The sequence below is a fragment of the Natrix helvetica genome (assembly GCF_964273705.1).
Source record: "Natrix helvetica genome assembly, chromosome: 13".
In the NCBI taxonomy this organism is placed as follows: domain Eukaryota; kingdom Metazoa; phylum Chordata; class Lepidosauria; order Squamata; family Natricidae; genus Natrix; species Natrix helvetica.
Window position 1 is genome coordinate 15,740,916 of NC_138557.1, and position 14,429 is coordinate 15,755,344.

A 14,429-nucleotide genomic window follows, 5' to 3' on the forward strand; every position below is an offset into this window, starting at 1 on the left:
AGAGGCAACTGGACTTTCTAGTTTTTCTTTGAAGATGTTTCGCTTCTCATCTAAGAAACATTTTGGGTGAGAAGAGAAATGTCTTCAAAAGAAAAACCAGAAAGTCCAGTTGCCTCTTGAAAAACCCACCTTTGGGACAACCGTGACCTGAAGGACTGAGAATCTCCAGAGACCCAAATAAGCTCCATTTAGGACCATCCTCAATAATTTGATCTTTGGCTATCAAAAGGCAGTCACAAAATGACTGAATTCCAGCTGTGCTTTTCAGCCAGTTGTTCAATTATTTAGGATAGTTTTAAGACAAAGGAGCCGGGGGGGGGGGGAGGTTCCTCCGATCCCTATCTTTGAAAACCATTCAAAGGTCTAAAAAGTTTGACCTTTCCTCTTCCATCCCCCCAGCTTAAGATGTATTGGGAAAAAGTCTTCCCTTGGTCCGCAGCGCTATTCCCAGATCATGTCTCTTCCCAAATCTCTCTACAGCCCATCCTCAACAGTACTGTCAGAGACATGTGGGGGGCAGAGGTGGTATTCAGCAGGTTCTGACCAGTTCTGGAGAATCAGTAGCGGAAAGTTTGAGTAGTTTGGCGAACCAGTAAATCTCACCTCTGACTGGCCCCGCCTCCATCTACTCTCTGCCTCCCGAGTCCCAGGTGATTGGGAGGGAAGGGGGACTTTGCAGTATGTATCCCCTGCCACGTCCACCAAGCCACGCCCACCAAGCCATGCCACGCCCACAGAACCGGAAATAAAAAAAATTGAATTCCACCACTGGTGGGGGGAGGGAGAATGCCACCCTGCTGAATCCAAAGAAAGGCAACGTGCCCCAAACAAACCAGCGACCACGGCTCACTTACTTCCTGGCACTCAGCTTAATGGTGAAGGGGCACCCATGGGGGTCCACCTCGAAGGCTGAAGGCTTGCCACTGGCGCTGGACCGGCAGCCGTACTTGCAGTGAATGAAGAGCTCCCCGATTTGCTCAGCCACTGCAATGTTGTTCACCACCACTGTCAGTTTGGCATTGTCCACTGGGCACTTCTCTGCAGGGGGAACCGCATTTAATTCAGGCAACATCCCCAAGCTGGGATCCACTAGGGTGAACCCCTTTAAAAACACTCCGGGGGGGGGGAATCTGAACCCAATTTCTAAGGAAAGCTGTTGTCCACTTAAATGCAGATAACTTCCTCAAATGCGCGAATCTATAAATTCGTCAATTAATTGGCATGCATGTCATCAATTAAGTAATTCACATTATCTTCACGTGTATTATCTCAGAAAGGTCATCCCTCAAGATCTCCGATCACTGTTGTCCATCCCTCTGGTGACATTTCTGCAATTCCCCGGACTGTCTTTCAACCATAGTTTCAGACGGGAAACACAGAGATATTAAAGTAGACTTTGAAACAAGGGGAAAAGATAAGAAATTTGGAAAACCCAAACCCCATCTACTCGTAAAGTGGTGTGGTAGCCTAGAAGTGGAGCTCTCACTTCCCAATGAGGAGGCTGGGAGTTTGATCTTAAGTAAAGGCAGGTATTTCTTTTTCTGGGCACAGTGAGAATATGTCTGCTGAATAAAACTCCGCATTGGCGACAGGAAGGGCATCCGGCCAGTAAATACTCAGCTCCAATCAGTTGCCCAGATTCCACTCCGCAAGGGATTATGGGATTGTTAAAAAAGAGGACGATCTACTTGCATCATTGCCCCTGGCCATTGCATGCCTTGCCAGAGTTGTACAGCCCTGGTCCACCAAAGTCCACTACTCTGATCTTCGTGGTCAAAGGAAATATCCAGAGCTGCCCTTGGCAGAGCAAAATTTCTCAAGAGGCCATAAAAAGTACAAGAATCCGATCAACCAGGAAAGCCTGGGTGCCATTTTTTAAAATTTGAATTTGACGAAGAAGCAAAAGATAAGCAAAACAGAAAACAAAGGAAAAAGAATTCCTGCAAATTCCAACAATGCAGGCAGTCCTGACTTAAAAACAGTTCATTTAGTGACTGTCAAAAGCTGCAACAGTGTTGAAAAAAGTGACTTATGACCGTTTTTCACACTTACAAACTATGCATCATCTCCATGAACACTTGATCAAAATTCAGACGCTTGGCAACTGACTCCTATTTATGACGGTTGCAGTCCCCTTTTGCGACCTTTTGACATGCAAAGTCAATGGGGAAGCGAGATTCACTTAACAACCATGTGACTAACTTAACAACTGCAGTGATTCACTTAAGAACTGCGGCAAGAAAGTTTGCAAAACGGGGCAAAACTCACAACAAATGTCTCACTTAACAACTGAAATTTTGTGATCTTAAGTCGAGGACTACTTGCCATTCAAACACAATGTTCAAAAGGATTTCAGTACCTACCAGAGGTTAAGGCACATCTCCTGCAAAACGTGTGCTGTGAAGAAAGAGAACACAAGGTGGTAAGAAATGAGGTGTCTATCACACAATGCCTGTTTTCACCACCAGGGAGCAGCCTCTGTGGGTCCTGCTAGGTAGCCTCTGCTTCCTAGAGACCCACCTTGCTCCAGCAGCTGCAACTGGTGGATTGGGCTCCTTTCCTCCAGATCTTTGTGGGGGAAAAACCTAGAGCCTTCGTATTCAGCCTCCCTGTGTCCAACTCAACACTCAGAAAGCTAAACAAAGACAAATTGCATCATTCTTCCTCACATGCAAAATGGGAAAAAGTTTAAAACATGAATTCTTTTCATATCTGGAAAGAGAAGAACTCAGATTTTGAAATTTTTTCCTTTTATCCGATGGCTGCATTCTGGGCTAGAAAATGGGCTAGAAAAGGTGACACATTTCCTTTTCCTATGACCGTTGCGTCTCTTCTTCCAGACAGATGCCATTCGCCTCAGTCTTACCCAAAGCTTCGTTTCATTCAGGACTTTGGACTGTATTGAAACCCTGCAATTTTGTTCCTGGTGCCTTTTCACTTCTTCCAGAAACTGCCAGGTGATGTCTGGAGCTTTACCTGGCACAAGGGCTGTGCAGTGAAGGCCAGCCACCTCTACCTATCTAGTCTAGTGAAGAGAAGGACCAGGGGAGACAGGATAGCAGCCTTCCAATATTTGAGGGGCTGCCACAGAGAGGAAGAAGGGGATCAAGCTATTCTCCAAAACACCCGAAGGCCAGAGAAGGAACAATGGATGGAAACTGACCAAGGAGAGATTCAACCTGGAAATAAGGAGGAATTTCCCGGTCAGTGAGAGCAATCAACCCATGGAACGGAAGTTGCCTTCGGAAGTTGTGGGCTTTCAAGAAGAGATTGGGCTGCCATCTGTCAGAAATGGTCTATGGTCTCCTGCTTGGGCGAGGGGTTGGACTATATGACCTACAAGATCCCTTTCAACTCTATGAATCTGTATCTGCAGAAGCATTAAACAGGGAAAGCTACTGATCGATGCCTTCCTCTTGGGCTGGCCTAGTGAAGCTCAGATTTACGAAGTGGTTTGGTGCAACTTACAGTCCTACTGTGAGTAACAGTCTCAAAGACATTAGAGAGGGAGGGAACAGGTTAGAATGAAAAGCTGTGTTACAATTTTTGGTTCTTGCCAAATCACAGTGTTCTGTTTTAATTGCATTCTTACTGATCATCATTCTATGGCTATTTTTGCTACTTAGGAATCCCAGAAAAGCCAGAGGAGAGTTTTGGAGAGATGAGGACGACCAAGAACTGATCCTCGGGGTTCAAGAGGGTTTTCTGGGCCAGCTGCTCAGCTCTTCAGAGCCCGAGAGTTGGCACATCTGTGACTGAAGATTAAGTCTCCTGCCCTACTGAAGCCACACATACACACCCCTGCTAAAGTGATTATTTTCAGGAATATACAATGATTTACCGAGCTTAGAGGCTAGTGCAATGCTCTCTACATGGGGCTCCCCTTGAGATGCACCCGAAGGCTACAGCTGGTCCAGAATGCAGCCGCGCGGACAATAATGGGGAGTACTAGGTACTCCCATGTAACACCGCTCCTGCGCGAGCTGCACTGGCTACCGGTGGCTTTTCGGGTGCGTTTCAAGGTGTTGATTGTCATCTTTAAAGCGCTCCATGGCTCAGGACCTAGTTATCTGCGGGATTGCATCCTACCCCACACATCCCTACGGCCAATCCGCTCTCACAGAGAGGGACTCCTCCGGGTACCTTCCGCTAAGCAATTCGGGCGGGCGGTGCCCAGGAGTAGGGCCTTCTCTGTGATGGGCCCAACCCTCTGGAACGACCTCCCCCCTGATATTAGAACTACTGTTGATCTCCGCTCCTTCCGTAAGAAACTCAAGACCCACTTGTTCAAATTAGCTGGCCTGGCACAATTGTACTTGTAAATCAGAAATACAGTATAATCTAATCCTGACCCTCCTGGATGGCATTTTAAATTTTTAAATTTTGGGGTTTTAATTGGTTTTAATTGGAACTATTTTAACTATTGTTAGTTTGGTTATTGTACGGACTGTGTGTTTAAGTTGGTTTGTCTGGGTTTGGTGTTTTGCTTTGTTGTTTTATTGTATATTTATTGTCTGTACACCGCCCCGAGTCCCTTCGGGGAGAGGGGGCGGTTTATAAATTTAATAAACTAAACTAAACTAAACTAAACTAAACTAGTGATACTATTGAGCTCTTCAAAGTGATACCATTTGGAACTGTTTTCTTTCTAATTCACTCATTTCCCCCCCACATGACTGGTAGGATTTTGGTTCAATCTCCTCCTTGTGTCAGGCCTGGGAGCATCTTTTGCATTGGGCCTTCCGGCCTGCCACAATTAATGCTGTGGGAAAATGGTAGGGGGGATTCTATGGAGTATGGGAGATATACAGTCTAAATAACATTCCTTTCTCAGAGAGTCAAGGCCATCCTGCCCTGCACCTGGAGTGGCCTGACTGGGAGGCATCTCCAGTTGGGACGGTGCCTGATTGAGCCATGGGATGGACATGTGGGTGGCTGGGCAGAGGCTTGGACTTTCTTTTGGATGGGGAAAACCTGGATGCTTTCAGATTTCCCCAGATGTGCCAATAGGACATCTCTAATAAAATGGAACTTTGAGGAACTTCAAGACTCGGAGTTTTCTATCATTGGGGGTCTTACTTGGAACCCTGACATCTGGGCTTTGTGTTGGTGACAAGGAAGTGCTTCTGTGGCAGCCAGGAACACTCCCTAAAAGGACACAACAACCAGGTGACCATAAGCCACAGCTGGAAGGAGTGAAGCCTGGGCAGCCAAGCAGAACCTCTGGGAAGGAGACACAGATCTTCACTTTCTTTCTTAGATTCTCCAGGATAAACCGAGCACAACCACTTTCTTCGGGGCCGCCAAACTGAATTGGCTTCAAGTGTTTTGTTCACTGCTGGCCTTACTCTCCTCTACTGGGGAGAGGAGAAGGAGGGGGCTCTGCAGCCCCCAACTGAGGGGCAATTCCTCCCCAGCTGCTCACTTCCCTTTCCTGCTCTACCCATTCAGGAAAACGCTCTCGCCAGAGAAGCCAAAGCAGTCTGCAGCTGAGCAGAAAGCAAGCTGGGCCCTGCTCCCAATTTCCATTTCCACATTCCCCAAAACATGTCAGAGCAGCTGGCTGGAAAAAGCACGAGGGAACTGCACAAGAGAAAGGGTTTCTGCTTTCTGGATGGGCTCTGTTGGGTCTGTCAATGTGCCATTAACTTTTCTTTAGGAAACCACAATGGCCAGGGCCCGTATGCTCTGCGTGTCCACACCATCTTTGCGGGCTGCAATGTCTGGCATGAATGACATCTGGAAGAACAGAGACATCAGTCTTGCAATCCAATGCAGATTAGCTAATGCAATATTATTTTCCAATTGCTATTTATGGCTGAGAAACTTTGGAGAAGCTAGGAGAAGAGTGGATGCCTTTGAATTGTCATGCTAGAGGCGACTACTACACATCCCATGGATGATAAAAATAACCAAGAGGTTCTAGACCGAACTTCACCAAAAGTATCACTCGAAGCCAGAATCGCAAAACAGAGGCTGTCATCTTTCAGTCATGTCACAAGAGCGGACTCATTGAAAAGTCATTCAGACAGCTTCTGACCTTCCGGCTTGAAGTGGAAAAGAATGAAATTTTGATTTTGGGTTTTATAGAGTAGGTTGATAGATCCTTATAGAAATGGCTTTTTCATATTATTCTGAAAAAAACAAAAAGTTGTGATTTGATGTTAATGGACTGGAGGCTAAAACATAAGACGAACGGTTGCAGGAACTGGGCATGTCTGGTCTAGTGAAGAGAAGGACCAGGGGAGACAGGAGAGCACTCTTCCAATATTTGAGGGGCTGCCACAGAGAGGAGTGGATCGAGCTATTCTCCGAAGTACCCAAAGGCCAGACAAGGAATAATGGATGGAAACTGAACAAGAAGAGATTCAACCTAGAATTAAGGAGACATTTTCTGACAGTGAGAACAATCAACCCATGGAACAGAAGTTGCCTTCAGAGGTTGTGGGAGCTTTATCACTGGAGGCTTTCAAGAAGAGACTGGACTGCCATTTGTCAGAAATGGTCTATGGTCTCCTGCTTGGGCACGGGGTTGGACTAGATGACCTACAAGGTCCCTTCCAATTCTGTTAATCTGTATTTTTAATGCTTTATTTTACGGCAACAGAATGAGTCGTAAGTTAAATGCTTCTTTTTCCTATCCTTCCTCACTTCTCTTCCCACTCTTCCTCCCCACTGCTTTTCTATTTCGTATCTTATAATATTTTATATCTCAATAAAAATGTTAAACTGGAAAAATAAGAAAAGAAAAAAAATCAGTCATGCTGATTAGATCAGCGTAAAGTGGAGAGGCAACTAGCACCTGCTGGCTGGACACTATAAAGGATGACCCCAGGATGACCATGGCGGACTAAAGGAGGCGGTGTGAGACAGAGGGGCATGGCGAGGGCTGACCCACAGGGCAGCCGAGGGTCGTACTTGAGACGCACCAATAGTGAATCATTGCTTTACTTAATGACTGCAGCGTTTGCTTAACCGGAACAATGATTTAATGTCTGCCACAAAACAGGTCACAAAATCAAGTCAGTACTTTACATCCGTTAGTCTCGAGCCTGGTGGGCAGGCTCCATTATACTGTGGGTTGGAGTTCCTACCAATGGAGACGTTAAAAGCACAGCTGCAAAAAATCCACTGGGGGAGAAAAGGGCAGCCAAAGAAAAGGCAGATCAATTACCATATTTTTCAGAGTAGAAGACGCACCAGAGTATAAAAAAGTATTTAAAAAAATTTTTTTTTGCACTCTCTAGACCTCCCAAAGCGGCCCGTTTTTCGCAAAAACGGGCCTGTTTTTTGTCGAAAAAAGGGCATGCCTAGCCTTAGGAGGCTTCCAGACTGCTCCTGGGGGCTGGGGGAAGGCAAAAATGGGAAAAAAGCGGTCTGCTTTTTGCTCATTTCTGCCCTCCCCATCCCCCAGGAGCACTCTGGAAGCATCCTAAAGGCTATGCACGGCCATTTTTGCAAAAGGGGGGTGGGGTTGGGAGGCCAAAAATGCTGTATTCAGTGTATAAGATGCACCCAGATTCTCACCCTCTTTTTTGAGGGAAAAAGGTGAGTCTTTATACTCCGAAAAATACAGTAGGTCCTTTCTTGCCTCTGTTTCCTCCAGGGGATCAGGTCTAGTAGAAGGAAAGGACTGACATTTGAGGCTGGCAGAAAGGGTGTGTTGGGGAGGGGCAGGGAATTTCAGCCTACACCAGGGGTGTCAAACTCAAGGCCCGCAGGCTGGACCTGGCCTGCAGGGTGCTTAGATCTGGCCCGCGGGAGCGCCCTAGAAACAACGAAGGGCCGGCCCGCGGTGCCTCTGCCAGTGAAAATGGACTCCCAATCTCCATTTTTGGCTGGGACAGCCTCCTGCAACCCTCTGCCAGTGAAAATGGAGCCCGTTTTCTCTGGCAGAGGGTTGGGGGAGGCCATCGCAGCTGAAAACGGAGCTCAAGAGCCCATTTTCCCTGGCAGAGCATTTGGGCCACCACCCCTGACACAAGTGATGTTGAGGTTGTCACCCCCACCCTGGCCACGCCTATCCGAGGTCAAATACAACCCTGACGTGGCCCTTAATGAAATCGAATTTGACACCCATGGCCCGCAACGGTCTAACCTCCCTGCTAGGGAAGATTCCGGAGTTGAAGAAAGAAAGGTGCCTTCATTTGAATTATTTCCCTGAGTTGGACTGGATGGCCAAAGTGATCCCCAAACATGCTCCAATTCAGTCCCACCCCGACCTCCTTCTCCACACGGCTGGAAGTACAGCCTGGTTCGGCTCCTTACCCCACAGGTCGTGATGACGGGATCCTTAAACACGCTGCAACACAACTGGCAACAGAGTTTCACAGAAGGCTGCTCAGCAAACACCAGAGACTCCTGCAACCAACCAGAACACAGGCATGTGAGAATGGAAGAGCTCTGCCAGGGAGACAACATTTGCAGGTGGTCCTTGGGCTTACCACCACAACTGAGCCCAAAATTTCTGTTGCTAAGTGTGGCAGTTATTAAGTGAGCTTTGCCCCATTTCACAACTTTACTTGCAGCAGATGTTAAGTCAGGGGTGTCCAAACTTGGGAACTTTAAGACTTGTGGACTTCAACTCCCAGAATTCCCCAGCCGGCTGGGGAATTCTGGGAGTTGAAGTCCACAAGTCTTAAAGTTCCCAAGTTTGGACACCCCTGTGTTAAGTGAATCAGCGCAGTTGTTAAGTTAGTCACACAGTCGTTAAGTGAGTCTGGCTTCCCCCTCGATCTGGCTTGTCAGAAGGTCGGAAAAGGGGATCATGTGACACCCCCCTCCCCTGGGACACTGCGCAAGAGGTCATAAATGCGAGTCAGTTGCCAAGCCTCTGAACTTTGATCATGTGATCATATGGATGCTGAAACGGTCATGTAAGTGTGGAAAACGGCCATAAGTGCCGTTGTGACTTTGAATGGCCACTAAATGAACTGTTGTAAGCCGGGGACCACCTGTATAATGGCAGAGAATGAAGCTCCAAGTTGTGAATGGATGGAGAGCTCACCCTGGAGAGGAGGAGGAGGAGGAGGAAGAAGAGCATGTGTCGGCCACCCCGCAATCTCTAGGTCAGTGATGGCTAACTTTTTCCGGACCGAGTGCCCAGAGCAGGCATGTGTAAATGCGCATGCCCAAACCCCCAAAATGCAATGTGTGTGCAGCCGCCCCGCCCCCACGTCAGAGACCCAAAGACCAACTGGTTGGTGTGAGGCACGCGTGCATACCCGAGAGGGTGCTGTGTACCACCTCTGACCCATGTGCCATCAGGGCTCTAGGTGTTCACGAGAGAAAACACATCTTTTCAATTTGAGCACAGCTGTGCAAACGAGGGCTCCCTCTTCTTAAGGTGCAAAAAAAAAGCACCTCGCATTCAGGCCAAAGGGAGTTCCCTTCCCCATCAGGCCCCCAGCTAACTATCTCTAAAGAGGGGGCCGGGCAGGGGTAGAAGCAGAACTCTTTGGGGCCAAAGCAAAAGCTTTCATTCCCCAAAATCCAGATAACAACTAACAAGGCATTATTAAAGAATTGTGTCTGCTGTGTTTTTTCTGCTGCCTTCTAGCTGGAATTCATCCAGAGTTTTGCAATCCAGATACCAAAATGTCTCCCTTCTTCTTTCACAATCAGGGAGGGGGAAAGGAGAGAATTGTATTTATTCATTTAAAACATCTCAGGAACTCTCGGCAGCTTCCCGGTTGAAAGCAGCGAAGGCACCAGAAGGACTAAGGCAGGGGTTAAATGCTACCAGTTTGGGCCGGTTCTCCTGAACCGATAGTAAAAAAATGCTAAAAAAAGTTTTTCAAAAAAGTTCCGGCGATCAGCTCTGCGACAATCAGCCGTACCGCACAATCATCAGAACTTTTAAAAAACTTTTTGAAGCATTTTTTTAACTACTGGTTCTCCGCTTTTGGGAGAACCGGGAGTAAAAAATTCTTTAAAAAGTAAAATAAAAGTTTGGCGCAGATGTACAATACTATAGCAGAGTTGGAAAGGACCTTGGAGGTCTTCTAGTCCAACCCCCTGCCTAGGCAGGAAACCCTATACCGTTCCAGACAAATGGCTATCCAACATCTTCTTAAAGACTTCCAGTGTTGGGGCATTCACAACTTCTGGAGGCAACTTCTGTTCCGCTGATTAATTGTTCTAAACTGTCAGGAAGTTTCTCCTCAGTTCTAAGTTGCTTCTCTCCTGGATTAGTTTCCACCCATTGCTTCTTGTTCTGCCCTCAGGTGCCTTGGAGAATAGTTTGATTCCCTCTTCTTTGTGGCAACCCCTGAGATATTGGAAGACTGCTATCATGTCTCCCCTATCCTTCTTTTCATTAAACTAGACATACCCAGTTCCTGCAACCGTTCATCGTATGTTTTTGCCTCCAGTCCCCTAATCCTCTTTGTTGCTCTTCTCTGCACTCTTTCTAGAGTCTCCACATCTTTTCTACATCGTGGCGACCAAAACTGGATGCCGTATTCCAAGTGTGGCCTTACCAAGGCAAAAATGTGTGTGCATGCAAACAGATAGCAGACCTCAGAGCATTTCACCCCTGGACTAAGGATCCTCTCTGCAAGGGGGAGAGGAGGGGATTTTTTGTCTATGGGATCCAAAGCAGCTGCCCCCCCCCCCCCCCTGGGCTCTCCAAACTTGGCAACTTTCAGACAGGTGCAGTTCAACTTCCTAGCTGGCTGGGGGAATACTGGGAGTTGAAGTTCACAGGTTTTAAAGTTTGGAGAGCCCTGATTTTAAACTACTGGGGACAGGGCTGCCTGCTCAGGATAATCCCCCCCCCTCGCCCCCAAAGTCATTTAATCTGCACTATGGGTAGTCCTTGACTGACAACAGTTCATTCAGTGACTGTTCCAAGTTACAACGGCGCTGAAAAAAAGTAAGTTATGACCCTTGTTCCCTCTTTTGATCATTGTGGCCTCCCTGAGTTCACGTGATCACAATTCAAACACTTGGCAGCTGACTCACACTTACGACAGTTGCAGTATCCTGGGGTCCCGTGGTCCCGTTTTGTGACCTTCCGGGAAGCCACGTCAACGGGAAAGCCAGATTCACTGAACAACAGTCCTACTAACTTAACAACTGTGGTGATTCACTTAACAACCGTGGCAGGGAAAGTTGTAAAATGAGGCAGAGCTCACTTAACTAATGTTTCATTTAGCCACGGACACTTTTGGCTCAGTTGTGGTCGTAAGTCGAAACATTTTTTGGATGGCAGGAAAGAGGACACTTTTTCAGTTTTTGGAAGAGCCAAGAGTTAACTGGGGAAGGAAAATGGGATATAATGTAAGTCACACACATCCTTGATCATCCCCTAGGCCAGGGGTGTCCAAACTTGGGAACTTTAAGACTTGTGGACTTCAACTCCCAGAATTCCCCAGCCAGCCATGCCCCATGCTGGCTGGGGAATTCTGGGAGTTGAAGTCCACAAGTCTTAAAGTTCCCAAGTTTGGACACCCCTACCCTAGGCCAAATTTTGGGGGGAGCTTTGAAATGTTATTTTTTTAAAAACAAACAAGCGTACAGCTGTTTCTTCAGAGAAGAGAGTTGGGTTTTTTTGCAAAGTTCCAAAGGCTCAGCAACATTACAATACCCAGAACTGAGCTCCCTGCATGATGCCTCATGATTGTGGCAGAAGAGTTGAACAGGGGTGGGTGGGGTGGGCGGCATGTGCTGTGCACTCTGAAGAGGCACAGTTTTATGCAGTGGTTGCGAGTTGTGGCAAAGCATTGATTTATGGTTAAAAGAATTGTGCCAGAAAAGAACAGCCACTTCCTTTACACCAGGGATGGGCAAACTTGTGGTTCTTTTTAATTTCACCCACGATTACAGCAACAGCAAGGGATAACTGAAGCTACAGGCCAGGCCAGGGGTCTCCAACCGTGGCAACTTTAAGACTTCAATTCTCAGAGCAAAGCTGGCTGAGGAACCCTGGGAGTTGAAGTCCACACGTCTTAAAAGTTGCCACGGTTGGAGACCCCTGGTCCAGACCCCCATAAGCTGAACAAGGACCATGAAAAGCAAGACCAATCCAGATCCAGAGATTTCCTTCCTCAGAGTCCTTTCGGGCTGCAGCAGTGCATGCTTCAGGGGGGGGAGCTAAAACCAGGGGCTTAATAAGGACCAAGGACGCTGCTGTATCAGGGTTGAGGCTCCTCTGGGCTTTTCTTTTAAACATAGCAATCATTTATTAGGAAGTTTTCATTCTGCTGCTTGGGGGGGAAGGAGGCAGAAGGCTTATTGTTTTTATAGCTGTCACTCAAGGTTCCTTCGTGAAAAGAAAAATGAAATTCCCGCAATGCAAAGAGCTTTCTACTTTGGTAGCTAATAGGAAAAAAATGTATAGACTTCTTCCACATTATGTATTCTGGGAAACTCTGCCCTCCTGACCCCCCAAATACCTACTGGCTCCTCCTCTTCCTCATGGAGAGAGAACGTTGAGCGCAGGGACATGTTGGACTCTGAATGCAACGACCGAACGGAGATGGCAGAGTCAGACCGACGGGTGATTGGCGGCTGGAGAGCAAGAGAGAGAGAGAGAGAGAGACAGACAGACAGAGATAGAGATATATGAGAGTCGGTCACTTATCTAAGATAAAATAGCACAGCAGCCACAACCAACAACTTGCAACATGTGTGTTCAGAACCAGCATTATGGGGGATTCCAGGAGGCTCTTCCTAACGGCAGCCTTTCCTAACAAAATTCAACGTATTTCTGCCAGCTTCTGCCCTAAGTGGCTGTTTGACCTGTGACGGGCAAGGGCCAACCAGCACACAAAAGGGCAGTGTGATCACCAAATTCCTTTTGCAAACCTCTCTGCATTTTTCCAAAACAAGAAATAAACCACAGGTTAAACGGAGGGAGGCCTCAGTGGCAGACAAAACACATTTACTTGCCCTGCAAAGAAGTTACTTTTGCATTTCACAGAGGTCTGCAAAGTTTAGCCCTCGGAAATCCTTTCACTTCTTGGGCAATGCTAGCACTTCACTTAAAAGCTTGACAAATCTCAGGCAGGTGGTTGCAAAAGCTCCCCAGACCAATTTTTGCCTCTGAGGCGGATCCTCATGTAAAAAGCTCACCTTCCCAACATGGAACTTCCCGATGCTCAACCAGGCTTCTGACCAGAAATGCTGGTTCTTGGCTACGATCCTTCACCAAAAACCTACCACGCTTCGCTCTCATGGCCTCTGCTGTTCCTAAGAGCACTTGTGGTTAGGCTGCCTCTGCTGCTGCCTCTCTCTCTCTCTCTCTCTCTCACACACACACACACACACACACTGCCAATTTGCTTTGCGTAGATGGCTGGAGACTTCCTCCTATTCAATTCAGTCGGGGTTCTGCTCTGTGGCTTCCTGTTTGGGGGGGTGGAAGAGCCAGCTGGGCACCATGCCCGCCAATCACCCAGCTTGTCCTGGCTGCAGGCTCTCTGGGACTGGCTCCGCAAGGGAGCTGCTAGCAGAACGGCTACTGCTCAGGTTCTCACCCAGGGACGGAAGGCCAAGGGGGACCCACAGCATCTGCGCGAAGGCGGGACTGACCAGGGATAAGAAGAGCAGCGATGAAAGTCGGGGCGTAGAGAAGGAGCCACAAAAAGCCCAGTTTAAAAAGAGGGATCTGGCAGCCAGAACCTTTAAGCAGAAGAGACACGCGAGTTGTCCGTGTCCCGGCCTCTTCGTGGCTCCCATGATGTCGTATCCCAAAGGAAGAGAGGGGAAGGGAAGGTCAGAACAGGCTGGCTCTTTGCTGAGGGTGAGAAAGGGGCCTCTCAGCAGGCAGCTTAGAGCAGGGAACGCAAGAGAGGCTCTCCTGGGTCTCACCCGGGTGACCTTCCAGGCCAAAGGGGAACAGGGGCCGGGCATTCCCCTGCTTTTGAATACGGGCTTCATTTCATTGTTTAAGGCAGGGGTGTCCAAACTTGGGAACTTTAAGACTTGTGGACTTCAACTCCCAGAATTCCCCAGCTGGGGAATTCTGGGAGTTGAAGTCCACAAGTCTTAAAGTTCCCAAGTTTGGACACCCCTGGTTTAAGGAGCTGTGCTGGATTTGCTGCTCTTGCAGTGATTAAATCAGCCTGACAGCGAAGGAATGCTTCCTCGTGGAGGAGATCTATTGACATCCCATGCACTGCAAAAGGCAGTTCCAGGAAATCGACTCAGAAGTCTCGTCTTGACTGGAGGGACGGGTCATTATAGGTCACTCTCAGAAAGTCACCGAAGCCATCAGGAAGGCCTAGCCAAAGTCATCTGGAGGATACCGATTCCGGCAAGCCATAAAAAACTTAAAAAGTTACAACTTAAAAGTTTCAAAGGCCTGCGGGAATTGTGAATTTGAGCCAAGGCATGGTGCAGGCAGTTTCTCGACTTATGGACCACATCTGAGCCCCAAATTTCTGTTCCTAAAGCGAGACATTTCTTAAGTGAATTTGCCTCCT

The 14,429-nt window shown here is 47.7% G+C and overlaps 1 protein-coding gene across 4 annotated transcripts in view; it reads right to left on the reverse strand.

Moving 5' to 3' along the window:
• The window catches only part of TRAF7 (TNF receptor associated factor 7), a 51,286-nt gene that overhangs the window by 21,720 nt on the left and 15,137 nt on the right, over positions 1 to 14,429 (reverse strand). For 3 of the 4 annotated variants that reach the window (XM_081965363.1, XM_081965362.1, XM_081965361.1), the window contains exons 5-8: positions 12,403 to 12,513; positions 8,269 to 8,361; positions 2,364 to 2,397; positions 855 to 1,038 (exon numbers count right to left, since the gene is read on the reverse strand). In XM_081965363.1, coding sequence (XP_081821489.1) covers positions 855 to 1,038; positions 2,364 to 2,397; positions 8,269 to 8,361; positions 12,403 to 12,513 — 422 coding nt within the window. Of the gene's footprint in view, positions 1 to 854; positions 1,039 to 2,363; positions 2,398 to 8,268; positions 8,362 to 12,402; positions 12,514 to 13,077; positions 13,236 to 14,429 lie in introns of those variants that run through there. The other variant, XM_081965364.1, reaches the window with a different exon arrangement.